The sequence below is a fragment of the Hyperolius riggenbachi genome, chromosome 12 (assembly GCF_040937935.1).
Source record: "Hyperolius riggenbachi isolate aHypRig1 chromosome 12, aHypRig1.pri, whole genome shotgun sequence".
NCBI classification, from domain to species: Eukaryota; Metazoa; Chordata; class Amphibia; order Anura; family Hyperoliidae; genus Hyperolius; species Hyperolius riggenbachi.
The window spans coordinates 65,248,657-65,265,110 of record NC_090657.1 but is presented as its reverse complement, the minus strand read 5'-3'; the positions used below and the strand labels follow the sequence as shown (position 1 = coordinate 65,265,110).

Here is a 16,454-nt window from a genome sequence, read left to right as displayed (position 1 = left end):
CAAGGGCTTATGGGAGCTCAGTCTGGGGAGGAGGTGGTTACTAGCCATTGATTTCTGAGGCAGAGGGGAGGAGGAGCGGGGACTGAATTTACACACAGGCAAGCTGATAGCATCTCCAGCCCTCAGCCTGTGACAATGTGACAAACAGAACATGGCTGCCCTCATTGTATCACAGGAATAAATAATCATAAACTTTTGAAGCTTTTTGCAGCTAGATATGCTGCGTAAACTATCTAAACTTTAGATAAGATATATAGACAAGTTACTTGTTATAGTTAGTTTTTCATCGCGGATCCACTTTAAGCCCAGCCCCAGACACAAATGTTTTCCTAGATCCTTGTGAGCTCTGTGTTTGTGTATACGCTTGGTGACTTTTTGCTTGCAAATTAAACGTGTTAAAGAGGCCTTGTAGTAGTGACCTATAGTAGATATCCTGATAGTATTCAGGATACCCACTTTTATGGTCATTTTGTTGGTTTTAGCTATAGAAACAATTCCTGTATCTATATATTGCTGTATATTGAATGTGGTCCCACTCTACCAGTGACGTTTACCCTTGGTTAATTTGTTATGCAGATTTATCTCCTCTTCCCCCCCCCCCCCCCCCCACCCCAATCTGAGAGACCAGGTATATTTTGTACTTGCTTCAGAGGTGGTTCACCTGCCTGGACTAAAGATGACACCACCTGTGATAAATTTGAGAATGGAAAACGGGATGTGGAAAGATTTTACAATGGGCAAACACAAATTAAAATGTAAATTCATATTGTAAAAGAAAAATAAGCAAAGGTATTCATTACATTATTTTTTTCTACACTTCCTCTTTTAGTACTTGGTTAAGAGCCCATACACCATTCACTTCCTGCACAAGGAGGAGCATGCTCCTGAAGTGTATAACCCTGTTATTGGATTAGTGATATGCGCAAGTAGTTTACAAAATAAAAATGGGTGAATGGCTTCTCTCACAACCGACGGTCTCAGTACTCCAGAGTTCTTCCATGGCCAGCGCGAGAGGAGTGTTGGTGCCAAACTCTTCTGGACGTGGGTGGGTCCCAGGTAGAGAGTTGACACCATATGCCAACACAATAAGCATTTTGACGAGCCTGCGTCTTCCTTAGGTTAGGTCCTGACCTGTGATCCGAAGATTTGCTTTTTATGTATATACAAAAAAAGATAGCATTTGGATTACTAATAAATTGTATTTTTATATCTGTGCCTGAAGATAGATATGGTTGATTGACTGCAGTTGTCATCGGATAATGTCATATACTTTTACTCTGCGGCCAGGTTCACACTAGAGGCCATATCGGACAGTTTACTGCAACATACATGTTGACAGATGCTTACATTATCTATAGGATCTATTGTGGTAGTGCAGTGATTTTCAAACTTGGCTCTCCAGCTGTTAAGTAACTGCAAGTCCCACACTATTTCCCTTTTTGAATCATGACTGTTGCTGGCAGACTCCTGCAATGCATTGTGGGACTTGTAGTTCCTTGACAGCTGGCGAGCCAAGTTTGCCTATCACTGTGGTAGTGGAGTACAAAGTCTGTTTTTTGTGCAACATTTCTGAATACCACACAGAACACAGTCATGTCATAGATCCCATACCAGTGCAGTATAGGAATTTAGTCATGAAGGGGAGAGGCTAGACAGACAGCACTAGCAAAGCAGCCACTTCAGCAGTATGTAGACCAGGGGGCAGCGTTAGAAAGAAGGGATTGGAAAGGTAAGTATGCAAACCTTGGTTTTGTGAAATTGCTCCAGGCTGTGAGAAAGTGGCAGGATCTAGCCCCAGCTGCTCTGCATAATCGCCAACAACCAAACCATGATTGTTATAGGATGATCTCCCCAACCTACAATTGTAAGCCAAGGCATTTATTGCCCAACTAATTGTAGTAATAGGTGCTAAAATTATAGATTCTGTCTGATCTGAGTCTGATCAGAGAGGGATTTATTCCTTCCACACAATGCCCATAGATATTCATTAGATGCCAGCATGGAAACTATTGAAAATCCATTGAACCACAGCCTTGCACTGTTCTACGCTTTGGCCTGGGGATCTACCCCCGCTCCCACCACACCTAAGTTCAACCTTACCAAGCAGCCATAAACCTTACCAAGCAACCATCTTCTTGCAAACAACTTTAACTTGTTAAATATGGAATACTGCACCTTCAGTGACTAACATGTGAATCAGATTTGGGATTGATTTCATTAGTCCCTTTAATCATTCTTTCATAGGTTAGAGAAATCTGAATATTTACGATTCTGGTGTGAATGGTGATGGGTACAATTTAAAGTTGCCACTGATCAGTTCTCAACAGTGACTTCCTCTACAGCAGTTTAGTTGTAGTGCTGGAACATGTGATTTTACATATATACTCTTATGCTGTCAAGCATTTTACAAAATGACTCAGAATGTGAAGGTAGGTATGTTTTTATTATTGATCTTTGGCCCCCTTAAGCGCTTCTGGACAGCCCTGATTGTTTGTGTGCTCTTATTCCTGCTCAGGCGTAATTCCAATCACTGCCGATGCACCGTCCACTCCCTCTCGCTGTTCCTGCCGCTTTCTGTGTCGCTGCACCCACTCGCTCTGCTGTCACATTGACAGCAGAGCTTCTCTCCTGACCTCGTTATTGCTGTGAGCCAATCACAGCAGTCACATTTCTTAACAGGACACAGACGGCTGGTCTTAAAGGGGCCGTAGCTGTCTGGTTAAAGTCCAACCAAACACAGAATTTCATTGAGGAATATTCTTCAAATTAAAAGTTTTGACTAGTGTAAATCATAGAGCTCTTTGAAATGGAACTTCTCAAGTGTAGTTTTGCATACACTTTCCTGTGTACACCACCCACTTACTGTCAACTACCAGGCTTGTATCCTCACATAGAGGCGGCCTAAAGGATCCTGGGAGATGTAGTCGGACATATCTTGTTTTTCCCACTTTTTATGCCTCATGGGTACACCTAAGTCCAGGAGGGAGTGGAAGAGAGTTTTAGTGGAGTTAGGCTCATGAAAGCCATTTACCAATACATACCGTAGTAGTAACAGTATAGAACATGCTGCTTACTAAGGATGATTAGTAAGAAACTAATAATTCCGAGTTGATTTGGGCTTCTGCAAATGTATGCAGCTTTAATGAACCCAGAACGTCCCCTCTGCTCTAAAATATACTCAACAGCATAATAACCTTTAAAGAAAAACATTTCTTTGTTACAGCTAATACAAATCCTAAAATAAATCTGCACTGTTTCTACTTCCTGATTCATGGAAGTAGACATATTGTTAACCTCCTGTGCTTTCAAATGAGCTTATCTGCCATGGCAGTCAGGTGACACGGGAAAGATCAAATTACAACTTGTGATTACACACAAATGAGGGGGAAACATACATACAGTGTGCATTTCACTATGTTTTCCTTCTGGCCTGTGCAAGAGTTCACGTCCATTTTAAAATGGATCAATCGAACCCCACCAAGGTTGAATTTGATTTGTCAATTTTCAAGCTGCCTAAATGTCCATAACCTTATGGACATCAACAAAGTTAAGTGCCACTCAGACTGCTGCATAAAAGCCAGTGTGATTGCCCACCAGTATTGCTTCATGACAAGATTGAATCAATGTGAACTAGACCATGCTTTATTTGTAAGAATAAATGAGGGGGGATGAAAGTACAATTTCCCACCCACCAACCTTTGTTTATAAGGTACAGGATGCAGCCTGTCATACCTGCTACTGGTAGCTAGAAATACCAGAATACCCTAGTGGGTTTTTAAATAGCCTAAGGCTACAACGTACAGTAAGCCTACATCCTGCAGCCAAATCTCAGTCCTGTATGATGGGCAGGTTGAAACATGGTCTGGTCTACTGTGTGGTATAGGGTGTACCCAATTTTTTGTGAGATCTGTGGAATTCGCTTAGTTTGTAGCCCCATTTTTGATCCATAATTCTAACAAAAGTCTGAGGCACACCTAAACTAGCCAGCTAGCCAGAAATAAATCATCACCTCCAGAGGTCCATTATGGAAGTCTATCCAGCAACAAGTGATGCTATCTACCGTATTTACCATATGTTGGCTAGCTATCAAAGCTTTGATTCCTCAATAGCAAGAGGGCCCTCTTCTTTGTTTGACCAGAAAGTAGAGAAATGGCAGATGTCTCAGGTCTGTACTGGTAAACCTATCTCTGTTCTTAGCAACTTCTGATCAAACCCTTTGTAGGACCTTATCCTTAGAGACAGTACCTAGGTCAGCAGCCATAAAAAAAAAAAAAAAAAAAAAAAAAAATTGAAAACAATATGGCAGTGCTGGACCAAAACTTTACATGTGTGGGGTTATTGGAGAGACATTTCAACACCAGTAAGGGCCCTTTTCCACTAGCTGTGAATCCACGCATTCTCATTCGCTCGGTTTTACCGCAATTTTTCAAAGTCGTTGTGTTTTTGCTTTAATTCCCATTCAAGTGGAATATATACGATTATAAATGCGGAAGTTTAGATGTTTATTACTCAATCACGCTACAATGGCTGAACAGATTTGAATGAAATTTGGCTCACACATAGTGAATGAACTGGAATAGCATATAGGATATTTTTTTATCCCCATAACCAAAAAGTGGGTGGAGACAAATACAAATTTCACTGGGGGAATGTAAACTGCAGCCATTCTTACACTGTTAATGGCAGGGTTCTCAAACTTTGCACAGTTGGTCAGTGGGTGACTGGGATTAATATTCAGAAAAGTGGGTGGCGCCTACAAAAGCCAATCAAAATTCACCTATTGATTTTTAAGCGGAATATTTAATTGCTGCCATTCTTGCACTGTTAATGACAGACATGACATGATAGGAGACAGAGATGACACAGACCTGATATGAGACAGGCATGAGACAAACATGATATGAGACGGACGTGCAGTCTAGCAGTCACATTGTATAATTAGAAAACGTGCCCACCTACAAAGTAATTGGCAGAAATTCACCTGCAGCCTGTTCTTTGTCTCCGCTCTTCACCTCACTAAGACATTTCTGTTTGGACAGGCACTGGCATTGTTCTTCTAATAACAAGAAAACAATTTAAACCATAACATAAAAATGTATCATATTCTTCAACAGTCTCCTGTAAATTCTCATAATGAATGTCCTCGAATAATATGCTGCTTGAAATTGGACTAGTCAAAATCAGTAGGAAATTAGGTTGATTGGCCCAAACCCAATCTTCATTCAGTTTGCATCAGATTTCCATGCAGGATGGAATAATTGGCTTTCCTTGAGCATCTCTGCTGCTGATCAGACCTGATGTGCAGATTGCAGATATCAGATAAGGAACTCCGAGCTACAAGCTAGACAAGGTAGGCACATTCAGTGGCTTTCATACTTGGCCCTAATATTGGAGAGTAATTCTCATTCAATTTGTAACAGGCCGGTTACAAATCTCTGTTACTTGACTCTTGGTCCACACCAAGGCTGATCATGGTAAATCGGTGACTGTTATGTAATTCTGTATCTGTTCTGAAGGCTGAATATCCCTACTGTGATTGGCTGGGTTAATGTTGGGGAAAAAAATTCTCAAGCTTTCTGTGATTTAGGACATGACATTGTTTGCAGATGTGAGTTTTGTGATGGTAACTTGCTTCTTTCTCACCAGGCATCTCTCGCCCCAGGGCAGACAGTGCTCCACCCACACCTGTGAACAGGCTCAGCTTGCCACAGAGCACAGCATCCAACACCACGCCTCCACACAGCAGAAGACACCGGACTGTCACAAGTAGCAAAATTACCACAAAACCCGGTGCAGTGAGTAGATCGACTGGTTTGTGGGACATTGTCTCTTTCAAAGCAGAATAGATTGATTTGCCCTTTGTTTTAAAATTTGGAAAATACAAAGTAAAGAGTTCGAGAGCCCCTGATAGTGCAGTCTTAGTATCTGTAGTGATATTGAAATAACAGAGGACAGGTACTCGCAAAGGTGGGTTACCACTATAGTAACCACTGTAACAGCAAGTGGGGATATTTAACCCGATCCCACTCGGGTTATAAAGTTGCTCTCTGTAGACAGGAAAGGAAGTCTGGGTAGTACCCCTCCTCCGCGGGTGGACTTTGACTGCAGTATGGATAATTTGATTTAACAGAGGTGCCAAAATAGAATAAAATAACTAAAACCCTTTTAAAAAGGGAGGTAGTGGTGGACTTACCTCCCCAGGTAAACTCTCAAAAGTCAAATTAACAGCAAAAATACTCTTTATTCGTAACTCCAGCTTTTGCAATGTGTTTCACAGATCCATGTCCGCTTCATCAGGCTATAACTGGAGCAATTGCTAATATGCTTGATCCAGCAAAAGCGCCTCCGTTGATTTATTCATACTGCCTTTGTTTTAATAGTTTACTGAAATAAATACGATTTATGTTTACAACATATCAATTATTTTTACAGAGGTAAATCTCAGTCCTCAAGTCCCAGCAAATGCTTCTGTATAAATAATGTATGACCAATTCTGATATAGCAAACTACTTTTCCTGATCCCTTGGAGTTTACTGTAAAGGGATTCTACCGTACTTGTTTTTGCTAGTAGATGGGAAGGAGGTGCAGGTGAAAACTACTGTATACTTGCAGCTCTCATGGCTTGTAAAATCCAGGATCTGCTTATGGGGGGGGGGGGCGATTCCTTGTTACCACATAAAACAGAAGTTCCACCCTGAAAGCGCAGAGGGGCTACAGTAACTGAATTTGCCATGCTGTCTGTGTCCCTTATTGGAAATGTTTGCTCTCAGTTCCTTCTTTTGTGACGCCCGTGAGCTGAATATTTCTCCCAGATGGACACAGCAATAAATGCAGGATAGGTTCTCACTTAAAACAAAAATATATTTTTTTGTTGTGGTCTGTGTCTCTGTTGAAGTTTACCCTCACTTCCTGTGTTTTTGACACCAATGACAGCACCAGGAATTAAGGGAAATTCTCCTTAAAGGACAGATATAGCAAAAAATGTTAAAGGGAACCTTAACGCTAAAAAAAAAAAATAAATGAATTTCACTTACCTGGGGCATCTACCAGCCCCCTGCAGCCATCCTGTGCCCTCGTAGTCACTCACGCCTCCTCCGGTGCCCCGCTGCCAGCTGTTTTCGTTTTTGCTGACTCGGGAGTCGACGGACCGCCAGGCGTACCTTTGCACACATTCCTGCTGGTGCAGGAAGCTAATCGCGGACATTTTTACGCGTTTCAGGTGCAATGAGAAAATTTTTACAAGTTGCATATGCAACGCGTAAAACGTATGTGAGAATGTCCGATAGCTTCCTGCACCAGCGGGAATACATGCAAAGGTACGCGTGATGGCCCGCTGACTGAGTCGGCAAAAACCAAACTAGCTGGCGGCGGGGGACTGGAGCAGCAGTGAGTGACAACGAGGGCACAGGATGGCTGCAGGGGGCTGGTAGATGCCCTAGGTAAGTGAAACTCATTTTTTTTTCTAAAGAGTTAAAGAGAATCTGTATTGTTAAAATCGCACAAAAGTAAACATACCAGTGCGTTAGGGGACATCTCCTATTACCCTCTGACACAATTTCGCCGCTCCTCGCTGCATTAAAAGTGGTTAAAAACAGTTTTAAAAAGTTTGTTTATAAACAAACAAAATGGCCACCAAAACAGGAAGTAGGTTGATGTACAGTATGTCCAAACATAGAAAATACATCCATACACAAGCAGGCTGTATACAGCTTTCCTTTTGAATCTTAAGAGATCATTTGTGTGTTTCTTTCCCCCTGTTCTCATGCACTGAAGTTTCAGGCTGCTTGTTTCTTCCTGCAAACAGCTTTGCCCTTGTCTGTAATTCATCAGCATGTGAAAGCCCAGCCAGCTCAGAGGACGATTTATCCAGCTTGTAAAAGATAAGAGAGAAGAGAGAAGCTGCTCTAATCCTAAATAACACACAGGCAGTGTGCAGAGAGGGGCCTGGAAGGGGGAGTTCATAGCAGAACCACAACACTGAAGAACTTGGCAGCCTTCCAGACACAGGCCGACAAGTCTGACAGGGGAAAGATACATTGATTTATTACAGAGACTGTGATAGTAGAAAGTGCTGCAGTAAGCCAGAACACATTAGAATAGCTTTTGGAACTCGTAGGATGATAAAAAAAACAGGATGCAATTTTTGTTACGGAGTCTCTTTAAGGCTCCCTTTAACATTTAAAATACTATAACAACTGTCCCAGAGTAAAATACACATCATTTTTCCCAATGCTGCTGAGTTACAGTAGGCAGTAAAAATCTGACAAATGTGAAAGATGTTGGACTGATCCATATGCTCATGGGGGATTCTCCAATATTTCTGTATATACAAAAGCACTTACTGAACAGCAGTTGCTTAGTGTAACTGCCAGAACAGTGCGCAAGCAGACAGGAAGCCTGGCCGGCTTCTTTGTATAGATTTTTTCCAGGGAGTTCTTCTGAAGAATCCTCCATGAGTAGATGGGCTAGTCCAAAAGCTGTCAGTTCTGTCAGCGTTTTTCTAGCTACTGTAAGTGACAGCGACATAGGAAAAAAGTAATCTGTGGTGCATTTCACTCGGGGAGAAATGCACGTTTTATATGTATTTATTTAAAATTTTCCAATTTGTAGCGATAGTGGTTCTTTAATTTTGGATCCAGGCTGCATTTGAAACCCTTCCCTAGGGCATAATCCAAAACTCAAATACATGGTTTAAATGGAGTAAAAAAAAAAATGAAAGTGGAGGCTTACATCTTTATTTTACAACTGCTAGCCACCTTCCAGTCACGCTTATCGTTACGTCCGTACTGCTTGAAACACACCTGAAACTAGCATGTTGTCATTGAAATTAATACCTTGATCCGCATTCAATGGTCCAGAAATTACTGGAGGCAAAACCATCAGCAAGTGTCACCTTCCATAATCCTCTGTCTGGTTCCCTTCAGCCTGTTCCTTCTACAGGTAGTGTAAGTGTACAGGAGGACAGAACAGCTTTATTGGCCAATTGTTGTGGTCCCATATTTATCAGACAGCTCACCGACTGGCTGCAGCATGGCCCAGTGGTAGATGCATGCATGTATATATTGTACTGTCCACGTTTTGATTTCAGTGAATTTTATTTCGTCAATAAAGAGAAAACAATTTCAGGCATTTTCCATCTTTGCTTCCTCTGTCTGCAGCGAATCTTGATGTCTTTTCCTCCATTACTTTTTCCCCCCTCCTAGAAACTGCACTGTCATATCTAGCTTGCTTTGTAGATACATGTGAGCACAGCATAGATCATACACTCACCTAAAGCCCAATCTACACGATATGATTCTTTGTGCGATTCGATTACGATTCTATTTACGATCAGATTAAATCCGACATGTCCGATTGGGATTCGATTTGCAATTGCAAAACAATGGCAAATCGAATAGAATCGAATCCCGATCGGACATGTCTGATTTAATCGGATCGTAAATAATAAATAGAATTGTAATCGAATCGCCCAAAGAATCGTATTGTGTAGATGGGGGGCATAAAGGATTATTAGGAACACCTGTTCAATTTCTCATGAATACAATTATCTAATCAACCAATCACGTGGCAGTTTCTTTAATGCATTTAGGGGTGTGGTCTTGGTCAAGACAATCTCCTGAACTCCAAACTGAATGTCAGAATGGGAAAGAAAGGTGATTTTGAGTGTGGCATGGTTGTTGGTGCCAGAGGGGCCGTTCTGAGTATTTCACAATCTGCCTAGTTACTGGGAATTTCACGCACAACCATTTCTTGGGTTTACAAAGAATGGTGTGACAAGGGAAAAACATCCAGTATGCGGCAGTCCTTTGGGCAAAAATGCCTTGTTGATGCTAGAGGTCAGAGGAGAATGGGCAGACTGCTTCAAGCTGATAGAAGAGCAACGTTGACTGAAATTACTACTCGTTACAACCGAGGTGTGCAGCAAAGCATTTCTGAAGCCACAACACGCACAACCTTGAGGCGGATGGGCTACAACATCAGAAGACCCCACCGAGTACAACTCATTTCCACTACAAATAGGAAAAAGAGGCTACAATTTGCACGACCTTCTCAAAATTGGACAGTTGAAGACTGGAAAAATGTTGCCTGGTCTGATGAGTCTCGATAGTCAGAATTTGGCGCAAACAGAATGAGAACATGGATCCATTATGCCTTGTTACCACTGTGCAGGCTGGTGGTGGTGTAATGGTGTGGGGGATGCTTTCTTGGCACACTTTAGGCCCCTTAATGCCAATTGGGCATAGTTTAAATGCCAGGGGCTACCTGAGCATTGTTTCTGACTATGTCCATCCCTTCATGACTACCATGTACCCATCCTCTGATGGCTACTTCCAGCAGGATAATGCACCATGTCACAAAGTTCAAATCATTTCAAATTGGTTTCTTGAACATGACAATTAGTTCACTGTACTAAAATGGCCCAACAGTCACCAGATCTCAACCCAATAGAGCATCTTTTGGGATGTGATGGAACAGGAGCTTCATGCCCTGGATGTGCATCCCACAAATCTCCATCAACTTCAAGATGCTATCCTATCAATATAGGCCAACAGAATGCTTTCAGCACCTTGTTGAATCAATGCCACGTAAAATTAAGGCCGTTCTGAAGGCGAAAGGAGGTCAAACACCGTTTTAGTATGGTGTTCCTAATAATCCTTTAGGTGAGTGTATTTCAGCAGCTTTTCCCTTCTCAGCCTCATGTCACACTGAACTGCCCTCAGCCAGTCAGTGAGTGTTGGAGGAAAGATAAGCTTTCTTCTCCTTGGCAATGTACCAAATCTAGCCAGGCTGACTGAGATAAGATTTATTACAGCAGAAACATTTATGATTATATTGGAATGCTTGCAATGCAGGGTCAGGTTGTAGACTGCATGATAAACAGAGGAGTGGGTAAATGGAACTTGATTTTATGATTGGCAATCCCGCTATAATTTGTTGCATAGCAGAAGAAAGTTTTGTGTAGATTACAAGTGTAGTTTAATTTATTTTCTCACTTTCCAGGTAAACGCGCCACACGGCTCTAAAGTTCAGCAGCAAGCGTCTTCCACTTCCCCACTGTCCAGCCCAAACCAAACCAACTCAGAGCCACGCCCCTTACCTGCTCCAACGCGGCCCAAAGTCAACAGCATCTTGAATCTGTTTGGCTCCTGGCTGTTAGATGCTGCTCTGGTTCACTGCAAGCTGCAAAATGGAGTCAATCGGGACAGCAATATGACAGGTACGTCAGAATAGCACCTCCAGGTCTCCTCTTCTCCAAGAGCTCCCATACTTCCTACCTGCAAGATTAAGCTGGCACTAAATGAGCAGGTGAGGGAGAGATGGACTGTAGATGCATAATTCACTTTATTCATCCTACCTGCATCAATGAAATGAATCATGTCAATCTTTCTGGCTGTATCCATGCACGCTTTCCTAATGTTATTGTTGACATGAGTCTACAAACAGTTATACTAGAGTGATGTAATAGTGTCCCCTCCTGCTGCAATCTGTCCATCAATGGACGTACTTTACAGCGTTTGTTTTGTCTTTGCTGGCCCAGTGCCATCCCATCATTGAAGTCAGTATGCTGAGGTATGAGACTGAAGTGGGATCAGTTCCGGGCATCCATGCACAGATTACAGTGGAAGAGGGGCTTTTCACAACCACTCCACTAGGACGTTTTTTTAGGGCATGGAGTTGCAGCGATATCAGATACATTCCTTATCACAACACTGATGTTATTAGGCTAGTGAAAAGGTGTGTGTGGATGGAGGGGCGGAGGAGGAGAGGTGCTGCATCTTCCATATACCATGTTTTGGGCTTCATTTGCATTTTGGTTGATGCCCTGGATATCAGTCTATAGCAGCATCACTTTTAAAAAGTTCATTTTTTTTTCTTATCACACATTGATGTTACCTTAATGTGTTTTTCTGCAGTGTTTTACCACCAGACATGATATGCCCCTTACAATGCCTCAGCAGAGCTCACAGTCTTAACAGCCCCACCACAGTTTAAAGGTGCCCACTAACAATCCAGTTTCCCAAATGTTCACATGCCCGATCTTTTCGATTGATTGGAAATGATTGTTTAGGCTCATCAATGGAGAGGAAAAATGATAACCAATCCAGTCAGACTAAAAGAATCATTCCGAAAGTCTATCCTTGTCAATCACCATCATTGACGGTAACAGATCTGAGCAATCATTCGGGAGATAGTACCGTTAATGGGCACCTTAGAGAGGAGATGTCAGCAATGCTATCTCAGAAAAAAAAACACATATATAAGTAGATAAATACTTGCTCTACTTACATAACATATGTATTGCACTGTCCACATTTTGATTTTAGTGATTTTTCTACAGTAAAAAAAGAGAAAATCCTTCTTAGCATTTCCCATTTTAACAGGATATTTTGAAGCCAATTCTGATGTAACTTCCTCCCTTACTCTCCTCTGCCTGATTTGCCTGCCCATCACTATAGAAAGTGCATTGTCTCAGCATGAGAAATATTGGCCAATCAGAGAGGAACAGAGGTGTGGGAGGGGAAAACAGGAGAGACAGAGGCTTTAGCCCATCAGGCTGCATTAGTTAAGTCTGAGGGGAAGTAGAGAAGCAAAAAAAGGACAACCCAGCATGCCCTGCAACTTTCTTTTTGCGTACCAAATTTTGTGTGTACCAAATAAGTCAGGTAAACTGGGGAATGATCATTTATCAACAAGAAAAGTAATAGTGATTTTAACTTTTGGATTGCCTGGTTAGCATCGTTATTATTAGTTTACCAGATAAAAATAAAGAATAGATTTTATGCCCGACGGTTACACTTTAAGGCTTGGTTATAGGAGGATTCCAATAAACCTACCAGCACCTTCTAGCAAGGGATGTGGTGTTTTACTGCAACATACCCTACCTTCTCCGCGGGGGCGGGGCATGGCATGCGCTGCTACTCACCTTTACTCCCATAGGATATTTTGGGAGGGGACATTAAAGGACCACTTTTGCAAAAAACCCTGTAAAATTTAAAAATACATGTGAACACCTACAAACAAGAAGTATGTTTCTTCCATAGTAAAATGAGCCATAAATGACTTTTCTCCTTTGTTGAAGTAAACAGAGGCTACAGTAGGATAAAAGTTGTTTAAAAGTAGTGAAGGCAGTGGTGGACTTACCTACTCCAAGTAGACATTAAAAAAACAGTATTGATATTATATAGCAGTGTAGGTCTGAGCCAAGCGCCTCTGTAACAGACCTAGACCTAAGTTGCTAAATACGCCATCCTTATTGCCTGATAAAGCAAGGTCATGCCTGCGAAATGCTTTGTCGAACCCAGGAGTATGTAAATAAAAATTAACTTCTTGATATAATACCAATACTGTTTTTTTTTTTTTAGGTCTACTTGGAGGAGGTAAGTCCACTGCCTCCTCTACTTTTAAACTTAACAAATTTTATCCTACTGGCACCTCTGTTTACTTCAACATTGTATGAGTCTACCCTTGGTGGAGGGGTGTCCCCCCTCCCCCTTCTGACCTGTGGAGAATGACTTCTTAATCCTGAGAGGGGTCAGGTCTAATCTCCCCACCTGCCATTAGTGGTCGCCTTAGAGGAAACCTGTGCTTGTGAGTGTAACGATACATGCTTTAATTTCCTCACATCTATAGCCAGTACATACTACACAATATTGGGCTCTCTGTGTCTTTTTTTTTTTTTTTGTACTTTTCTCCTATGTTGCTGTCACTTACAGTAAGTAGTAGAAATCTGATAGAACCTGCAGGTTTTGAGATAGTCCATCTCTTCATGAGGGATTCTCAGCAAGGCCTTTATTATTTATAAAGACACTACCTGAAAAGTATAAATACAAAGATTCTGGCCAGCCTCCCTGCTCACTGTACACTTTTTTGGCAGTTGGACGGAGCAACTGCCATTCACGAAGTGCTTTTGAAAATAGTAGACCCCTCCACATGAGGAAATGGGCTAGTCCAAAACCTGCCAGTTCTGTCAGATTTTTACTACTAACTATAAGCATCAGCATCATAGGAGAAAAGTAATTTATGGCTCATTTTACTCTGGAAAAAGGGTACTTATTTGTATGTGTTTACATGTACAATTTGGCGATAGTGGTCCTTTAAGGGAGTTGTATCCAAGGGTGGTGGGTAATATCAAGGGTAGGTGAGCTTTAGGAGGTCACATGACCCTCATTACGGATAATGAAGGCTCTCTGCAACATTAAAGAAAGCTACTACATGTTCTATGAAGGAGGGGACCTATTTTTGTTTAGCTCCTGCTTGAAGGCATGTAACAATATATTTGGTTCTGTCCTCTGTTTTACCCCCTCTGATTATTCCAATACGTGGCAATGGATATGGCTGGAAAGGGCCCAATTCATTTCATTACAACAGTTGTACCCTGTTAGGTAGACACCATTCTCCATTTTGTAATTATTTATCCATCTTTGTGCACGATGTTCTCCAAACTCACACCTCACTGTTACACAATCCCTCCCATCATTTTTTTTCCCGTTCTTTTTGTTTTTATTTAAAAAAAAAATAGAAAATGGAACAGTAGGCCTCCCTTTTTTTTAAACTGAATTTTACACCATAAATTAAAGTACTTTCTTGTAACTACTTCTGTCCTTTTGATTTCTTTCCATTTTATTTCTGTTATCTTGCAGCATCTTTTATCCAAATTCTCCTTTCTTATAAATCTTGTAAGTAGGAATCTGTAGCTTCTCCTCAATTGCAATCATCTTTATTCTCTGAATCTTTTTCTTTCTTTCTCTCTTTCTTTCTTTTTCATGTCCCCATAACTGGCTCGCTTTTCTTCTGTCCCTTCCTAACATCGTTGTGGTCTTGTTGCTTTTTTATTTGACCCCCTTTTGATTACTTTTAGTTTTCTTTTATGTTGCTAAGTATTCATCACTCTCTGTTGCTCTGTGGCGGTGGGGAAAGACATCTCACCCCTTGAGTTCTGTCAGCCTGAATGGGAACGATTATTGGTACAGAGACAATAGCCGAGTCTGTCCCCAATCCTCCCCATTTGTTTCATGCCATGAAATCCAGGATTTTGCACTAACCATTGTTATGTATTTATTTATTTTAATTTTTTTCTTCTCTTTGGATGTACTGTTTGATCTATATGCATGTAGTTTTTTTTTTTATTTACTTTTTACATACAATAGATTTCTCTGTGTAGTATGTTGGCATAACCTGCAACCTACACAGCAGAGGCTCATGGGAAATAATGCATAAAGATTTATTTATGGAAATGTTTTCTATTCTGTCATTATCGCTGCCATTTATCCGGGTTACCATTTGTAGCAGAAGTCGTTTGATGTAAGAGATCCCGCAGTTTGTATGTATTTGTAAATCAAGCTAACAGTTTTTAAGGAACTGGAAAAAAATCTTTTTACATATTGCACCCACAGAATATAGCTGCCCATACAGTTATTCAAATTCCTATTCAGTTCCCTGCAGATTATGTTGAGCTGCACTGAATCAATTCCCCAAAAATGTAAATTTTCTTCTGGATAATTTTGACTAGTGTTTGATCAAAAGTATCAGTTGGACAGGATGGAAGATCTAGGTCTTTTGTCAGTGGGGCTGGAGTAGTGGTAGGTCGATGGGCCATAGCGCTCCATCGAACAGTGCAACACTGCAGTTAAATTGACTTTCAATAGATTCTCTGCTGGAATCTAATGAAAGTAGCTGTGCAGTGTGTGTGATAGGAATAGATTGCTTTCAGGGAGGAATTGGATTGTTTTGCCACATCAGGCGGCAATCTTTTAAGTGTATGGCCAGCTTTATACCAGTAAATAAAAAATGCTACCTCGCTAAACATCCCCCACTGTGGAAAGTTTTTGATTAGTGGATTGCAGCATCCAAGGCAGGCTATAAAGTTAGGAAGGGAAGTAAAATGCAATTGGTCGCTCCTCATTTAAATTTATTAATACAAAATTTCAATAAAGCAAAAATTAAAAGACATTTGAAGATTTGAATAATTACATGGAATGGCTATCATTGTATTTTTTTTTTTATTTTTTTTATTTTTTTTTTTTTAAATCGAGGCTTCCACTATCTTGGCAATATAAAAACCCAAAAGGCAAACAATATTTTCTTTGCTCGAAAAGATTCTTTACAGCATAAAACCTACTACCAGAAAAAAAATAGTAGCAGAACAGCATTTAAACAGTTCAACATAGCACTTTCTTCAGTGGGAAGCTTGAATTCGAAGTTGAGGAAATGATTACATTATATTGCGTTATGTTTCCTTATCAGCCACGATTAGTAAACATTTCTGTCAGTGTTTCAGCTGAACACAAAGAGTGTACACAGAAGACAAATTCTCACAGGATACATTTTAATATATAAATACAGCAGCTATGCAATACATTACAATGACAGCTTTCAAAGCAGACAAACTGTACTTTGGGAACTTTGTAAACGGATATTACTTGTGCACAAAAGCAAATATGGTAACTGTAAAG

At 40.9% G+C, this 16,454-nt stretch overlaps 1 protein-coding gene across 3 annotated transcripts in view; it reads left to right on the top strand.

The window, feature by feature from the left end:
• The window catches only part of RALGAPB (Ral GTPase activating protein non-catalytic subunit beta), a 157,579-nt gene that overhangs the window by 71,809 nt on the left and 69,316 nt on the right, over positions 1 to 16,454 (top strand). For all 3 annotated transcript variants that reach the window (XM_068263927.1, XM_068263928.1, XM_068263926.1), the window contains exons 8-9: positions 5,647 to 5,795; positions 11,002 to 11,218. In XM_068263927.1, the coding sequence (XP_068120028.1) occupies positions 5,647 to 5,795; positions 11,002 to 11,218 (366 nt within the window). The remainder of the gene's footprint in view (positions 1 to 5,646; positions 5,796 to 11,001; positions 11,219 to 16,454) is intronic.